Below are 15,034 nucleotides of genomic sequence, written 5' to 3'. Positions count from 1 at the left end.
ACCCAGCAATACAACAACTATTGGGCAGAGTGAACTGCTTCCTGATGGGCTTGTATAGTGCTGGTCAGGACATTACTGCAAGAAGCGGTGCAGGACATGGATCTAGAGGGTAAGAGGCCAATGAACACTGATGGGGCTCCAACTACTGACCTAGGGGAATTTATTATTCCCACTTTTCATGGCTGCAGGAGTATCTATTGTACCCATTCCATTAATGCAAGGGTATTTTTTTTATACACCTACTGCTCACAGTCCAGCACCCAGTATGTCAGGCAACGAACTGACCCAAGCGTTTTCAGACCAAAAAGCTGAATGCTTTTTCCAGGACAGCAACTCACTAGACTGCACCTTTCAAATGCATGTGTATGTATGCAGACTACTAAATGTTTCTTCCAGTGAACGATTGTATTGTTCCCTTTTTGCATTTTTATTTTGTTGAAAAGCAATAAAAAGCTTATACAAAAAATAAATTATATAAGTAAATGTGTACTTTGCCTCTGCAGGACAAAAGCAAAAGATTCCCTAACGTCCCATATTAAACATTTGCCCTTTACCACCATTCAAATGGCACATGTGGAGCTCCATGTCCAAATTGGACAGGTGTGCATACAGGTCCAGGGATTTTCTAGTGGATGCTGTGGCAGTTGTGTGGGGTCAATGTTTTTAAGGAGTGATTTTTACCCCCTTGCAGGCTTTAATGGCACGGCTGTTAAAGCCCATGTTCTGAGAGACAGGAGCGTCTCTGAAGCTGTGATTTCCAAGACGGAAAGAGTCTACTTCGGTCTGTCATCATTCACGTGGTGAGAGGCTTTCACCCAAGGAGGACAAATCCTTTCCTTCTTACTGTTGAGTGGGGATCAACAGTTTCCTCTCAGCCACAAGGGTCAGGTCTCTGCACTTCCAATCTTGTCCCATAGACTGCTGGTTTCTCATTCTTTATTAAGATCTTTGTGCTGGGTGTCCTCTTCTGTTCACTCCCCTGGGACTTAATCTATAGTATCTGAATTTGATTCTGTCCACACTTCAAAAACTGCCTTTGAACCTATCAGGGATTTTCCCCTCTTATTCATGCGACTGAATCTGAAAAACCCTCTCCAGTCTTAGATAAGAGCACGTCAATTCACGTACAGGTGGACAACCAACTACTTTACTCAGTGTTGCCAAGGTAAAAATATCACAACAACCAAGGGACAGGAAAGTTAATGTGTTTCATGCACTAAGTGCTTATGTGTTAACCCTTTGTGCAGAAAACACATTAACCATCCTCAGTTCCTTGGATGTTTGTTGTGATGTTTTTACCTTCAACACTAAATAAAGTATTTGGTATTCTACTACAGCAGTCTGTGGTTAGCGATGTTGAATTCTTTAGCGGTCAAATGGCACATCACCCCAAAAACACTTTTGCAACAATGAAGTTTGGTGGTGGGAACATCATGGTGTGGGGCTGATTTTCAGCATACGGTACTGGCTAATTTCATTGAAGGAAGAATGAACCTAGACATTTGTGATAAATCTGCTGCCATCTACCAGGATAATGAAGATGAAATGAGGCTGGAAATTCAGCAAGACAATGAGCCTAAAGTTAAAGCCAAGGAACCTCCCAATCAGTTTTAAAGAAAGAAAATAAAGCTGCTAGAATGGCCCAGCCAATCACCTTACTTGAATCCAATAGAAAATCTATGGAAAGAAAGAAATATCAGAGTTAATAGAAAAGGCTCATGGAACCTTCAATATTTGAAGACTGTGTGGAAGAATGGGCCAAAACCCTTCAGTACTTTTTCCCTGTCATTCCATTTTGTTACACAAAAGTGCTGAACGTATTTGTTTTGGTTTCTTTGTAGGTATGGGTTGTTACTGACATGTGTTAAAAATTTTGTGTCAATAGTGCCTTTAGAAATTTACCTAGAAAAATGGCAACATGTTTAATACTTATTTTACCTGCCCTACATCCCTTTCTGACTTAATAGCATGGTCATACATTTTTCCCCTTCCCCATCCGACAACACTGCTATTGTGTTTGACATAGTGCTGGTTCCTGGCAACATTTTGACTACAGATACACTTTAAAGTGGTTGTAAAGGCAGAAGTGTTTTTTTATTTATTTTTTTTAAGAAAAAAAAAAAAAAAACACAACCTTCTGTGTGCAGTCCCTCGCCCATCCAGGACTCTTTCTTCTGATTGCCTGAGACACAACAGCATTGCCATTGGCTCCCAATGCTATCAAAGTCAGTTAGCCAATCAGGAGAGAGAGAGGGGGTGGCCCGAATGGCAGTGCCATGTCTGAATGGACAGACAGAGCTGCAGCTCGGCTGCACCCATAGCAAGCTGCTTGTTGTGGGGGCACTCAACTGGGAGGAGGGGCCAGGAGCAGTGAAGAGGGACCTGAGAAGAGGAGGACCAGGTGGCCCTGACCAAATCCACTGCACAGCAAGGAAGTATAAACATGTTTGTTATTTATTTCATTGTTTTAGAACAAGACTTTAAAGTATCTGTACACAAATAAACTACACTGGCTGTCAACCTGGTCATTTGGTTCTCATGCTGCCTAAAACTGGCCATACAATTTTCTTATTCAAATTACTTTAGATTTACCTTCAACTGTGTAGTATAAGGGCCTGTCTGATTGCACACAAATTGAAAGTGTTTAGATTTGACCTCATATTATATGGTTTTGGTAAATGAAATATATAGAAGAAAATTGTATAACGTATTGCCAGCATGTAATTTAATATGTAGAGTAGATCAACCTTTCCAACTTCCTTTGCTGCAGTATAAAAGCCAAAGAGCTTGGGAAGTAAAATTTTCAAGAGCTGGACAGCAATTGCAGCTTATTATTATTATACAGCACCAACAGTTTAAGCAGCGTTTTACAATGTAGAGGGGGGCAGCACAATTACAGTACAATACAGCAGGGACAAGAGGGCCCTGCTCGTAGAGCTTACATTCTAAAGGGAGGGGATGGCAGTACAAAAGGTAATAGATGCAGGTGGCTTGGGATCAGTTGTTATGTGGGTGTGGGATAGGCTTCCCTGAATAAGTGAGTTTTCATTGATCTCCTAAAGGTGGACAGGTTAGGGGCCGATAGGGTAGACCGGGGCAGGGAGTTCCAGAGGATTGGAGAGGCTCTGCAGAAGTCCTGAAGGCGAGCATGAGAAGAGGTAACAAAGGAGCTAGAGAACAGAAGGTCCTGGGAAGAGCGGAGGGAACGATTTGGGCAATATCTGCAGATGAGTTTGGGGATGTAGCTGGGGGCAATGTGGTTAGCATTTAGAATTTTATACAGTGGGGTAAGGAAAGCCAGTGAAGGGATTGGCAGAGAGGTGCAGCAGTCACTGAACGATTAGTGAGATGTATTAGTCTAGCAGCAGCATTCATAATAGACTGAAGGGGTAGAAGCCTGCATCAGGGTAGGCCATTAAGGAGATAGTTGCAGTAGTCAAGGCAGGAAATAACCAAGGAGTGAATAAGTTGCTTTGTGGTGTCAGTCAGGAAGAGTCAAATTCTGGAGACGTTACAGAGGTTAAGGCGGCAGGATTTAATTAGGTTTCAGCTTTTGGCAACAAAGGAGGAACACTAAAGAACATTAGTACCAATTTCAGTTACCTGCTGTATTGTGGAAGAAGTATTTACACCATGTCTTAAGAATTGGTTACTGTCACTTAGTTTATAATCAGAAATGCCTCCCCATGCATTAAAAAAAAAAATAAAAAAAAAAAAAAAAAAAAAAATAAAAAAAAAAAATGCATACAATGACAAAGGCAGATACAAGATTAGGTATTTGTTACCAGAACATATAAATAGTGACAAATAAGAAAAAATATAAACCGTTTGGAGGAGGAAAGAAAGTTGCCTTATAGAATTCATGCCACGCCTTAGATTTGGTCAATAGTCAATCCAGCACTGAGAAAACCAATGTAGAACACCTTCATTATTTAAAAAAAATAAAAAAAATTATATATGCCAAAATATTAAAACATCTGTACATCACTAAGCCTAGAAAAGGCACCAAACTAATAGTGTAATGAATAGTCTTTACAAAACTTTTATAGTCTTCATATATCTTCCACTTGTTGTAGGGTGTAGCTTAGGATTTTGTCATGACCCTCAAACTTGAAGTATCCTTGAAATTTCTTATTCTGTAGCAAAAGGGGAAACCAAATGATGTCATCTGGCCACATACTGTCAAAGGGGATCTTCTCCAGGGGAAACCACTGAGGGCGCATTTCTGGAAATCAACCAAAAAAACTAATAATCAGTTCTGTTACATTATTCTGATAGTAACAAAAAGAAGTACTCCAAATTAAAGCAAGTGTATAAAACAAAATCAAATTGAAGCTACCCTCAGTGTATGTCACAGTTTGTGTTAGAGCTGCAAGATTCTGGCTAAAATGAGAATCACGATTCATTTGCTTAGAAGATAGATCACGATTCTTGCGGCGTATCATCTTTCACATTAAAACAAAAAAAAAAAAATTGTGCTAACTTTACCGTTTCTTTTTTTATTTATTGAAGTGTATTTTTCCCCCAAAAAATTGCATTTGAAAGACTGCTGGGCAAATACAGTGTGACATAAAATATTGCAGCAATTGCCATTTTATTCCCTGAGGATAGATATAAAAAATGTTTGGGGGTTCCAAGTAATTTTCTAGCAAAAAATATTGATTTAAACTTAAAGAGGAAGTAAAGGAGCGGTGGCTGTCTTTTTGTAAATATCTCCTAAACCGTATAGGTTTAGGAGATATTTCTTGGACCTACAGGTAAGCCTTACCTGTAGGTCAAAGTGATTTGTAAGGCCCATTTCACACGAGACGGATCAGTAATGATCTGCCCCGTGATGATCCGCTCGCTCAGCGGGGATCGCTCCTTTGTCCCCGCTGAGCCGGCGGCGGACAAGGCAGTCTCCGCACACTGTGCAGGGACCGCCCCGTCAGCTCTCCGCTCTCCTCTATGGGGATCAGATGAGCACGAACCGTCTGTCCATGTTCATCCAATCCGCTCTGCAGACGGATAGAAAAATAGGCACTTCCGGGAGCCTCAGCTGCAGGTACTAACATTACCGCCCAGGCTCCCTCCTCCTTCCCCGGCCACCGGGCCAGTAGGAGAGAGGAGCGGAGCCTCGCACGTGAGCAGTAGGGTTCCCGGCGTGAAGCCGTATGCCAACAGTGCCGACATCACTGGACTTCTACTTTAGTTTCACTGCTGCGGCCCCTTTAAAAATCAACACTGACATTTGTACTACCTACAACTCCCTCAATTACTTGTGCTACTTAATATTTGTCTCTGCACTATATATCAGAGGACAAAAATATGAAAAAGGAAAAAAAAAAAAAAGAAGGAGATGAACACCACAGAAATAGGATGCTGTAAAAGTAATAAACAAAACCATTTGAATGTATTTTTTTGTATTAGTGAGTTCCCAATGGGACAAGTCCCATCTCCACAGGTACCCTGTAACACTAGCTGCAATGTTGTTCCAACGCCAAGGAAACCATAGGCAAGAGGAAGGTAAAGCACACTTCCCTCTGCCTTCTTGTTGCCGGGGTTTGTGCCGTGTAAGTGATAAGAGCCAGAGAAACTCTACAAAGCAAAGCTTCCATCTCCATGCTAGCTGCAGTTTAAAGCAACATTGCAGCTAGTGTTCCAGGGCTTCAAGGGAGAAATAAAGTACTTTATTGACTTCTCCATGAGACAAAATGCAATTCTTTATAAACCAAATATCTTGCGAGCTACTAGAAAATTGATCAATACATAGTCACACCTGAACCCGTGTGTAATGCAAGTAAGAAAAATAAATGTTCAATTATGTGACAACTAGTATACAGCCACTAAGTATTGATCACACTCCCATAATTTGTACTAAAAATATTAAATAAAAACAATGAGCAAGAGAGAAATACCCATCTGCCATATATGTGTGGAAAAAGGGGGGGAAAATCGGGGATCTTTTATTCATATGGTATGGGAATGCAATAGAATACACCCACTATGGCCCTGGGTCAGTTTATTGCAGATACTTTTGATCTTCCCAATATCTGTAGCCCGCTGGTGGGGCTTCCGGGAATAATAGAGGATGAAATTATGAGCAATAATATGAGGATCCCACTGAGACTGCTCTTTTATGTAAGCAAACTGATTGCACTTAATTGGATCATGAGAGAACGTTTAATTCTGTCAGCTTGGAAGACCCAAGTGAATATTAATGTTACCCCTTATATTAAATGACATACAAAAGCAAGAGGATGCCAGAAAAAGTTAATAAAATCTGGGCTAAATGGATTGACTCCAAGTATACAGTATCAGAAAGCCCTTGAGGAGATATAGATATATATATATAAAATTAGATATATTATATATACACACACACACACATATACTCAGCCATCACCACCACCCCTCGACATAACATCCAAAAAAAAAATGATGCTATGATTATTCATTTGTCCAGTGGAGCCGAGGATAAGATCATTTTTTAGATATGGTAAAAACTCTTGTGCCATGCCCCCCCCCAAAGTTCCCAGATAAAGTTCATATCATTTATGTAGCACCTGAAAAACCTGATGTGCAGTTGGAATGGGTTATCAGGCTCCAAAATCCTCAACCTCTCCCACCAACCTATATACAGGTTGTCAAGGGACATATTGCCACCCGGAACCTCTGAAGATAAATTACACCCATCAAGTGAAAAATAATTATGAGCCAACAAGTATTCCAGGCACTCCAAAATTAACTCTCTCTGGATGCAAGAGTACAATCCACACTGGTCCAAGAAAAAAAAAACTGCTCTAAGGCCCAGAGAATGAGAAATGGTGGAGTACAGACTGGCCACATCATGTTACCCATCTGTCACCGTCCATCCACTCAAAATACTGACACAAATTCAACAGATTACTGGTGTCACGCAAATAACTAGGGAGTCCAAGGACTATGGATTGCAGCTGAAAGTCTAACCACTGTCCAATCCTCTTGTTTAGGGACCCAGTCCCAGCTACGATAAATCTTCCCACCAGGGGGTCTAACCCCTTGCGTGATTTGTGTGTACTAAAGCTGGCCATACACCTATAGATTATCTGCAGATTTTCTATGGTTAGATGGAAAAAGTGGGAGATTCCTCCATCCACACAGTTTAGCGAACATGGAGAAATCTGTTGCACTTTTTCCATCTAACCATAGAAAATCTGCAGATAATCTATAGGTGTATGGCCAGCTTTAATTAGAATATTATTCACGAAAGATTAAAAGAAAAAGTAAACAAGACTTTAGTTGCCATACCCTGCATCCTAGCCTATAGTATTAGGCCTATTTTATTTTATTTTTTAAAGCAAAGTAGTTAGTTGCTGTACCTTCACTTTCAACTGGTTCTCCTTTGAAAGAATCTGTTCGGAACACATGGACATCCAAAATCTCAGTGCTGCCCACAAATTCAAATTTTATCTCACCAATTTTCTGTAGCGTGTCAACAGTTAGACCACTTTCTTCCCAGAGTTCCCTAAATAAAAAAAAAAAGTATATGTTCAGATTTTTGAAGCGAGGAGTAGCAATACCAGAGCGGATGGCGTTTCCCCAACATGTTAAATACCACTGAAAGCATAATATACTTTGCGTAGTTCTATTCAAATGTTAATAACTTGCCACTTGTGCCTTGGAAAAAGTGTTCATATCCCTTAACATTTTGTCATGTTACAGCCAAAAACAAATGTATTTTTTGGTGATTTTATGCAATAGATCAACACAAAAGTGGCACATAATTATGACGTGGAAGGAAAATGATAAATGGTTTTCAATAGGGGTGCACCGAATGGGTATTTTGGTGCCAGAACCGATACCGAAAATGAAAAATACACTAGGCCGAAAACCGAAACAGCACCGATACCGAAAGTGACCGTTTTTAAAAATATTTTTATACAGGAGACTGAGGACATGGTACAAGAGATCAATGCAACCTGCCTGTGTCCCCAGTAGTGCTGCGCGCCGTCACATACAGCCTCTCCCCCTTGTCCGGGCACTTTGATAGACAGATCACCCATCCAATCCTGGGACAGGTGATCTGCCCATCAAAGTTCCCCAGACAAGCGGGGGGGGGGGGGGGGGAGGGGGGGGGGGAGGGCTGTATGTGACGGCACGCAGCAGGGAACACAGCTATTGAAATGAAAGCTGTGATGTTCCAGGCGCTATAATCAAACAGGTGGCTGCTCTCTACTCTTCTACGATATAGGAAGCCCCCCCTGATAGGCACCGGGGGCAACCCATTTTCGCCCCAAATTTCGGTGCATCCCTAGTTTTCAATATTTTTTTACAAATAAATCTGTGAATAGTGTGGCGTGCATTTTTATTCAGCCCCCGAGTCAATACTTTGTAAAACCACCTTTCACTGCAATTACAGCTGCAAGTAATTTTGGGGATGTCTCTACCAGCTTTGCACATCTAGAGTGACATTTTTGCCCATTCTTCTTTGCAAAATAGCTCAAGCTCTGTCAGATTGAGCTTTTTCTGGGCTGTACTATGGGTACAAATAACACTACACATATGTAATACCACTGCCATCATCTGTAACACGAGAATTTATTCTGGGTTGTTCTTTGGTGGCAAGTTATGCTATTAACAAGAAACATACAGCTAAATTTAAAAAAAAAATTTTTTTTTGGGCCAGTTTTCCTTTGATAATTAAAAAAAAAAAAAAAAAAAGAAAACAGGGGAGGTATCCATTACCATTTACCACCAAATAAAAGCTAAAGTTACACCAAAAAAAATAAAAAAAATAATAAAAAACCAAGGTATAATCCACCTGAATGCACAAAGTTGTGATGATATGTACATTTTTACTAGCACATGTCAAAGTTGCAAAATTGTGCTTAGGCATGAACATTCGTTTTAGGCACAAAATGGGTTAAAATCAAAGCTGAGAAGACGACTGTTCTCCTGACCACCAGCCCATATCAGACTCAAATAGTAGCGTCCCCAAACTGTTTACACTGCTCCTCACTAGAAAGCTCTGTGATAAGCATGATTTATAAGTATGATTTCAGGTAATTTACCAGAACCCAATTCCAAGTTATCAATGGGTTTCTTAGCCAACTAAAGCTAAGCAATAGTGTGGGTATCGTTCTAAATTCCCTTAGTGGAATTCCCTCAACTGAAAATTCAAAGGAGCTGGGCAGAAAACTGTCAGCTGAAAAACTGCTACGTCCAATCAGATGCAGCCACCGTTAGGGTATTTAGCAGCTAGAATCTGTTGTGCATGCCCACCAACCAGCTTCTATCATTTTCAAAGCTTAACTGAAGAAGCTGATTGGTTGTTATGCACAGCTGCTTCGGGTTCTTTCTGCTTCATTTCTGATAAATTCCCCCCACTAGCCAGAAGAGATTCGCTCACCCATGCTGTGTAGCATTGATGGAGGAATGTTAAACAATCAGACTGGGTTCACACTAATGCGGTCTACCACATCGCATGTCATTTGTACAGGAGCGCATCAGATTCCTGTACAAATGACATGAGAATTCAGTGCTGCTCAAAGTCAGCCATACATTTTGTATGGCTCACTTCCCACTGAATCCGCACCAGAAACGTGCAGGACCCTTTTTTTGTCCGCACTGGAATCAGATCGCATGGGTGTGGTGTTCAGACCCATGCAATCCGATACCACAGTTCAAACTGCATTCTGTGAACCAATTTGGGGTGTCATTAACTTTATATTGACATCTGCAGCAGTTTGCAGAGCACAGTGTGAAGTGCCTGCAATTCTGATGCGGTGCAGGAACTTCATAGGAACAACTGCAGTTCCTGCACCGCATCAGTATGGAACCAGCCTTAGTGTATGTTTAGTCAGAGCAGCTCGATGTAAGTTTACAATTCTTTTTCACCTTTTTGCAGCTTGTTCAATCGTCTCTCCAGTCTGCACTTTGCCACCAAACCCATTCCACCGGCCAGCACCAAAACCACGTTTCTTCATACCCAACAGAATTCTTGGGGGCTGGACAACGAGGACAAGTGTGAGCAGCTTTGATGTAAACATGGTCTCTAAGGAATTAAAGAGAGAGGTTAATTTGGTGATGAGGTCATATAAAAAAAAAAAAAACCCATACAGGAGTATTTTTTTTCTAATAAATTCTGCAGCCATAGTTACTTATGTATGCCCAGTTCTAGGACTAATTTCCTCAATTATTATATAATACTGTTATCTTACAAGGCCTCGTTTATTGGATGGCCTCATCCCACCTTTAATATAGAGCACTTAAAAAAAATAAATGAAAGGGTACTATCTTTGTATGCATTTATTCATAGATATAAACAGATTCCTGGATGTTTATAACATCGACATTTGTTTCTCCAATGGATCCACTCAGATTCAAACTTTCAAGGCAGACATGAATAGGATTGGTGGCTCAAGGGAAGCAACTTCAGATCTTAAAAGGAGCACATCAGGCATAATGCGTTTTCACTGTCATCATTTAATAATCCTATTGGTGTTGTGGGGGGGAAGCAGGCTTAGGTCAGCCCAGTAAAAAATCTGAAATAGCAGGAAGATTAAAACCCAATTCCACATTTAAAGTGGTTGTAACCCCTTACATATACCCAGCTAAGTGACAACAGTGGTGTCGCTATAGCGGTACAGGCAAGAGGTGGGTGGTTGGGAGGGGCAGACTGCACCCGGGTGACACCAAAAAGCAGTTGTAATGGGTACCGTTAAGCCGTTCTCCTCCATCGGTAAAGCGGTGACAGCAGGATATTTTCCCCTGCTCAATTTGCCAGAGAACTCAGCAGTAGTGTTGTGACAGGGGAGAAAGAACTGCAGGCTGTCAGTGTATCTCCCCCACCCCCTTCTGTCAGCAGAATGGGAGAAGAGAGCACCTATAATATGGTTCACTGCCCAATCTGTTTCCCTCCACATTGACCACAGCTGAGGGCCAATCAGAAGAGACTAGGGGAGCATTATGGGACATGTAGTCCCGGAAGATTGGCAGCCCAAGTGCTGTTCAAAGGAGTAGGCTACAGCTTCCAGCATGCATGCACTCTGCTGGGGGGAGAGAGAGAGCCTGGAACCAGCTGCCTCTTGCCGAGATAGGGTTGCGCCGGAACTAAACAGCTGCTGGGCACCGTCGACGTTGTCCCAGAACAAGAGCCACACCACTCCGCCCATCATTTGACAGTGGTCGGTTGGGAAGTGGTTAAAGCGGAGGTCCACCCTAAAGTGGACCTTCCGCTCATCGGAACCCTCCCCCCCTCCGGTGCCACAATCAGCACCTTTCAGGGGGGAGGGGGGTGCAGTTACCTGGATAATCCAGGTAACTGCACCCACTTCCGGGATAGCTCTCTGCGGAAAGGGGCGTAACTTACGCCCCTTTCCGCAAGTGCCCCGCTGCCTGCTGGGAAACACACAGATCCCAGAGGCAGCGGGGACCGTCCTCATTGCGCAGCGCGGCTCGCGCATGCGCAGTAGGGAACCGGGAAATGAAGCCGAAAGGCTCCATTTCCTGATTCCCATACCTAAGATGGCGGCGGCAGCACTCGAGTGTCGATCTAGAGATCGGCTTCGGGTGCCGACATCGCGGGCGCGCTGGACGGGTAAGTGTCACTATTTTAAAAGTCAGCAGCTGCAGTATTTGTAGCTGCTGGCTTTTAAAAAAAAAAAAAAAACGCGGAGTCCCGGTGGACTCCCGCTTTAAGCTTTCCTTTATTGTCACCTGGTGATCCAACCAGTAAGTCTGTTTTTTCAGCAGAACAAGCTGTCCTGCAGATGTAGCTGTTAGAGGTTTGAGACAAACTAACAGGGGTGCTTCCAATGATCCATTTTTATTTATGTAAAATCTTTATCCCAAAGGAACATAAACTGTTTGATGTAACCGCTTATAAATTAAGCTGGAGTGTGGCTTCAATTTGTTAGTGCATCTAAATCTGCTAGTACATATATCACTCTCCGCCCGATCCCCCCACCCCGCCACAGTCTTCTGTACTTAGTCATTCAGAATGGGGCACTCTAATACAGGAGGTGTATTATTGGGCCAATCACAAGGTGAAAAGAGGAGGGGCGCCTAAAAAAGAGAAATGCAGCCACATTGAATGATTAAGGAAGGGCTCGGGCGCGTTCACGAGTCCACGTGCCCGTCAGGAAGCTTACGCTCTGCAGTGCTAATCACAGGCAGTGAGACCTTGCCCGATCTGTGCAGCCGTGGATCAGATAGTCTCACTGCCTGTAATTAGCGCTGCGGAGTGTCAGCTTTTGAGCGAGCATGGGGACTTGTGAACATGCCTGAGTGCACCCTTACCAATGATTAATAAGTAGAGATGGGTTGGGCGTTTTCCAGATCCTAGGCCCAACCCACCTGCCATATCCTGCCAGGAAGCCAATACTGCACACTAATCACAGTGAGACATTTCCCGATCTGTGCAGCTGCAAACCCAGAAATATCTCAGTCTGTTATTAGCGGTGTAGTGTCGGCTTCCTGGTGGGATCGGGCAGGTGGGTTGGGACTAGAGCTGCATGATTCTGGCCAAAATGAGAATCACAATTTTTTTGCTTAGAATAAAAAGATTACGATTCTCGCGACGTAAAGTTTTTTGCATTATACAAGGAAGGAAGAAAAAAAAAAAATGGGCTAACTTTACTGTTTTTTTGTTTAATTCATTAAAGTATTTTTTTTTTAAACTGCATTTGAAAGACTGCTGCACAAATACAGTGTGACATAAAATATTTTTAACAACCACCATTTTATTCTCTAGGGTGTCTACTAAAATATATATATGTTTGGGGGTTCCAAGTAATTTTCTAGCAAAAAAAAAAAAAAAATTATTTTAACTTGAAACCAACAAATGGCAGAAAAAGGTTTAGTGTTTAAAGTGGGGTGCCCCTAAAAATAAAATAAAAGTCAGTAGCTACAAATACTGCAGCTGCTGACTTTTAATAATCGGACACTTACATGTCCCAGGGTCCAGCGATGCCGGGGAACGAAGCCCCCCCTCGTTCCCCGCTCCGTCATTCGTACTGTGGGCACCTGGCTGTGGCTTCACAGCTAAGCACCCACTGCGCATGCGCTAGCGGCACAGGACGCCGTGATACGCCGCACAGTCATCTGGGAAACGTGACAGGTCCCAGGTGACTGTGCAGCGCGAGGGGAAGTGACGTCACCAGCCTGGGCAAGGAAGAAGGCAGACTACGAGGGACCTCCCTAGCAACAGGTATTTAGAGGTGAGTAAAAAAAAAATTTTTTTTCCAATTATGTTTTTTTTCTTTTTTTTAAAAGAATTTTAAACACTTTTTTATTTTTTGGTGGCAACACCACTTTAAGTGGTTAAACTTTTTCACTTACACACAGTCTATTCTGTTGACAAATTGTATAAAAATGTTTATACTTAAAGGGGTTGTAAAGGTAAATATTTTTTCACCTTTCACAAGGGGAAAAAACATCTGACAGTGCAGGCGCCCCCAGACCCCGTTTTACTTACCTGACCCCTCGAAAGTCCCGCGCTCGCCCCCGACGTCCTCTTCGCCGCTCAGCCTGGCTGCTGATTGGCTACAGTGGATGGATTGAAAGCAACGCAGCCATTGGCTCGTGCTGCTGTCAATCACATCCAATGATGCGCCGGGGGCGGGGCCGAGTGATACAGCGAGCGGCTGTATCATGGGAGCGTGCCCGCAAGTGCTTCTCGCCATGCAAGGGAGCTCGCATGAACGTGAGAAATACTTGCAGGAGGAAGCCGAGACAGCTGCCGAGGGACCCCAGAAGACCAGGTTCGGGGCCACTCTGTGCAAACAAGCTGCACAGTGGAGGTAAGTATAACATGTTTAAGTTCAGCTGATCACGAATGTTTTGATTCTTGGCCTCTTTCACACAGACGATCCGTTCAGGTCTGCCTGTCAGTTTTTTAGGCAGACCAGAACGGATTCTCCATAGACCTCTATGCAGCGTCGGATGTCAGCGTTGACATGTCCGCTGACATCCGACCCGCTTCGATCCGAAAAAGTGTAACAGAGGAAAAACCTATTTTTTCACCTGTCTGCGGATCGGATCGAGTGATGACGGATTCTGTGGTCCGTCGTCATTCGATTTCTCATAGGGGAGAGTGGTGCTCTGACAGGTCTGTCCCTGCGCATTGTGTGTAGAGACAGACCTGTCATCTTCCTGCTCAGTGGGGATCGACACCCCCCCCGCCTGCTGAGCAAGCGGATGTTCGCAGGGGGGGGGGGACATCACGGATCTGCCCTGTGTGAAAGGACCCCCCTCTCTTCCTTTCGACAGTTGTGGCTTCAATAGAGCAAAGAAAAAAAACGTGAAACACTTTAGTCGCAAAAACTATTCTTGACGATTAATCGATTAATTGTGCAGCTCTAGTTGGGACTAGGATCCAGAACACGCCCAACCCATCTCTATTGGTAAGCTGCAATACATTACTTTTTAGGTTTTGGGTTTAGTACCGCTTTAAGGCCTCAATGCACATAAACGTTTGCACACCATGGTGTCTTGTAGTGTAGAATCCTAAGCACTGCCCATACAAGTGAATGGCTGTACACAGCAGACTGCTTGTAAACGCTGATAGTTTCTCCATCGGCGCTTACCCACGCATGCATGTACGTATGTATGTCGTATTTTCCTGCGAGAACCACCACCAAGCCATCAACGTTTACAAGTAGCTTAATTTGCATAGAGGGACGGACGCGGCATTGCAGCTCCTTGGGCAAATGCAGCAGAAACGTTACACTACAAGAAAGTGCAAATGTTGTGTGCATGAAGACAAAACCATTTCAGGTTCACTTCAACACTAAAACCACCACTACTAATAATAAATAAATACTGATATATTACATGGCAGGCAAAGAGATGACAATGAATACAGTGATCTAGAAACCAATACATGCAACCCTAAACTCCCCATGTTGCTGCCTGTCACTATACAATACTTACCTATTCAAGCTCCAGCCTCACCTCTGCTCCCAATGCACACACACGTGGATGGCGCCAGCGGGAAACAGCAGGGCGCGGTCACGTGATCTGCCAGGTTGTCATCCCCGGCTCCATTTTTAATATGGGCAGCCGCTTTTTT

General features: G+C 43.1%; 1 protein-coding gene across 1 annotated transcript; it reads right to left on the bottom strand.

Moving 5' to 3' along the window:
* Positions 1 to 3,511: 3,511 nt before the first annotated feature.
* On the bottom strand, positions 3,512 to 14,997 carry NUDT1 (nudix hydrolase 1). Its single transcript, XM_077449137.1, has 4 exons — positions 14,896 to 14,997; positions 9,859 to 10,015; positions 7,341 to 7,486; positions 3,512 to 4,225 (listed from the first exon to the last, which is right to left on the bottom strand). The coding sequence occupies exons 2-4, from the start codon at positions 10,008 to 10,010 to the stop codon at positions 4,053 to 4,055; spliced, it is 471 nt and encodes a 156-aa protein (XP_077305263.1). The 5' UTR covers positions 10,011 to 10,015; positions 14,896 to 14,997; the 3' UTR covers positions 3,512 to 4,052.
* Between the last annotated feature and the right edge of the window lie 37 nt (positions 14,998 to 15,034).

The sequence above is a fragment of the Lithobates pipiens genome, unplaced genomic scaffold (genome assembly GCF_037356315.1).
Source record: "Lithobates pipiens isolate NorthernLeopardFrog02 unplaced genomic scaffold, aLitPip1_a1.2 Scaffold_22, whole genome shotgun sequence".
In the NCBI taxonomy this organism is placed as follows: Eukaryota; Metazoa; Chordata; class Amphibia; order Anura; family Ranidae; genus Lithobates; species Lithobates pipiens.
The sequence above is the reverse complement of the archived record's forward strand: the minus strand, read 5'-3'. Positions and strand labels throughout refer to the sequence as shown.

Bases quoted from the DNA above. Each gene is read 5' to 3' on its own strand.
- NUDT1 (XM_077449137.1), bottom strand. From the start codon at position 10,010: ATGTTTACATCAAAGCTGCTCACACTTGTCCTCGTTGTCCAGCCCCCA. The intron at 7,487-9,858 runs GTGAAAAAGAAT...TTTTTTATTTAG, and splicing joins ATTGAACAAGCTGCAAAAAG to GGAACTCTGGGAAGAAAGTG. The intron at 4,226-7,340 runs GTACAGCAACTA...GTTGATTTCCAG, and splicing joins AGAACCAGTTGAAAGTGAAG to AAATGCGCCCTCAGTGGTTT.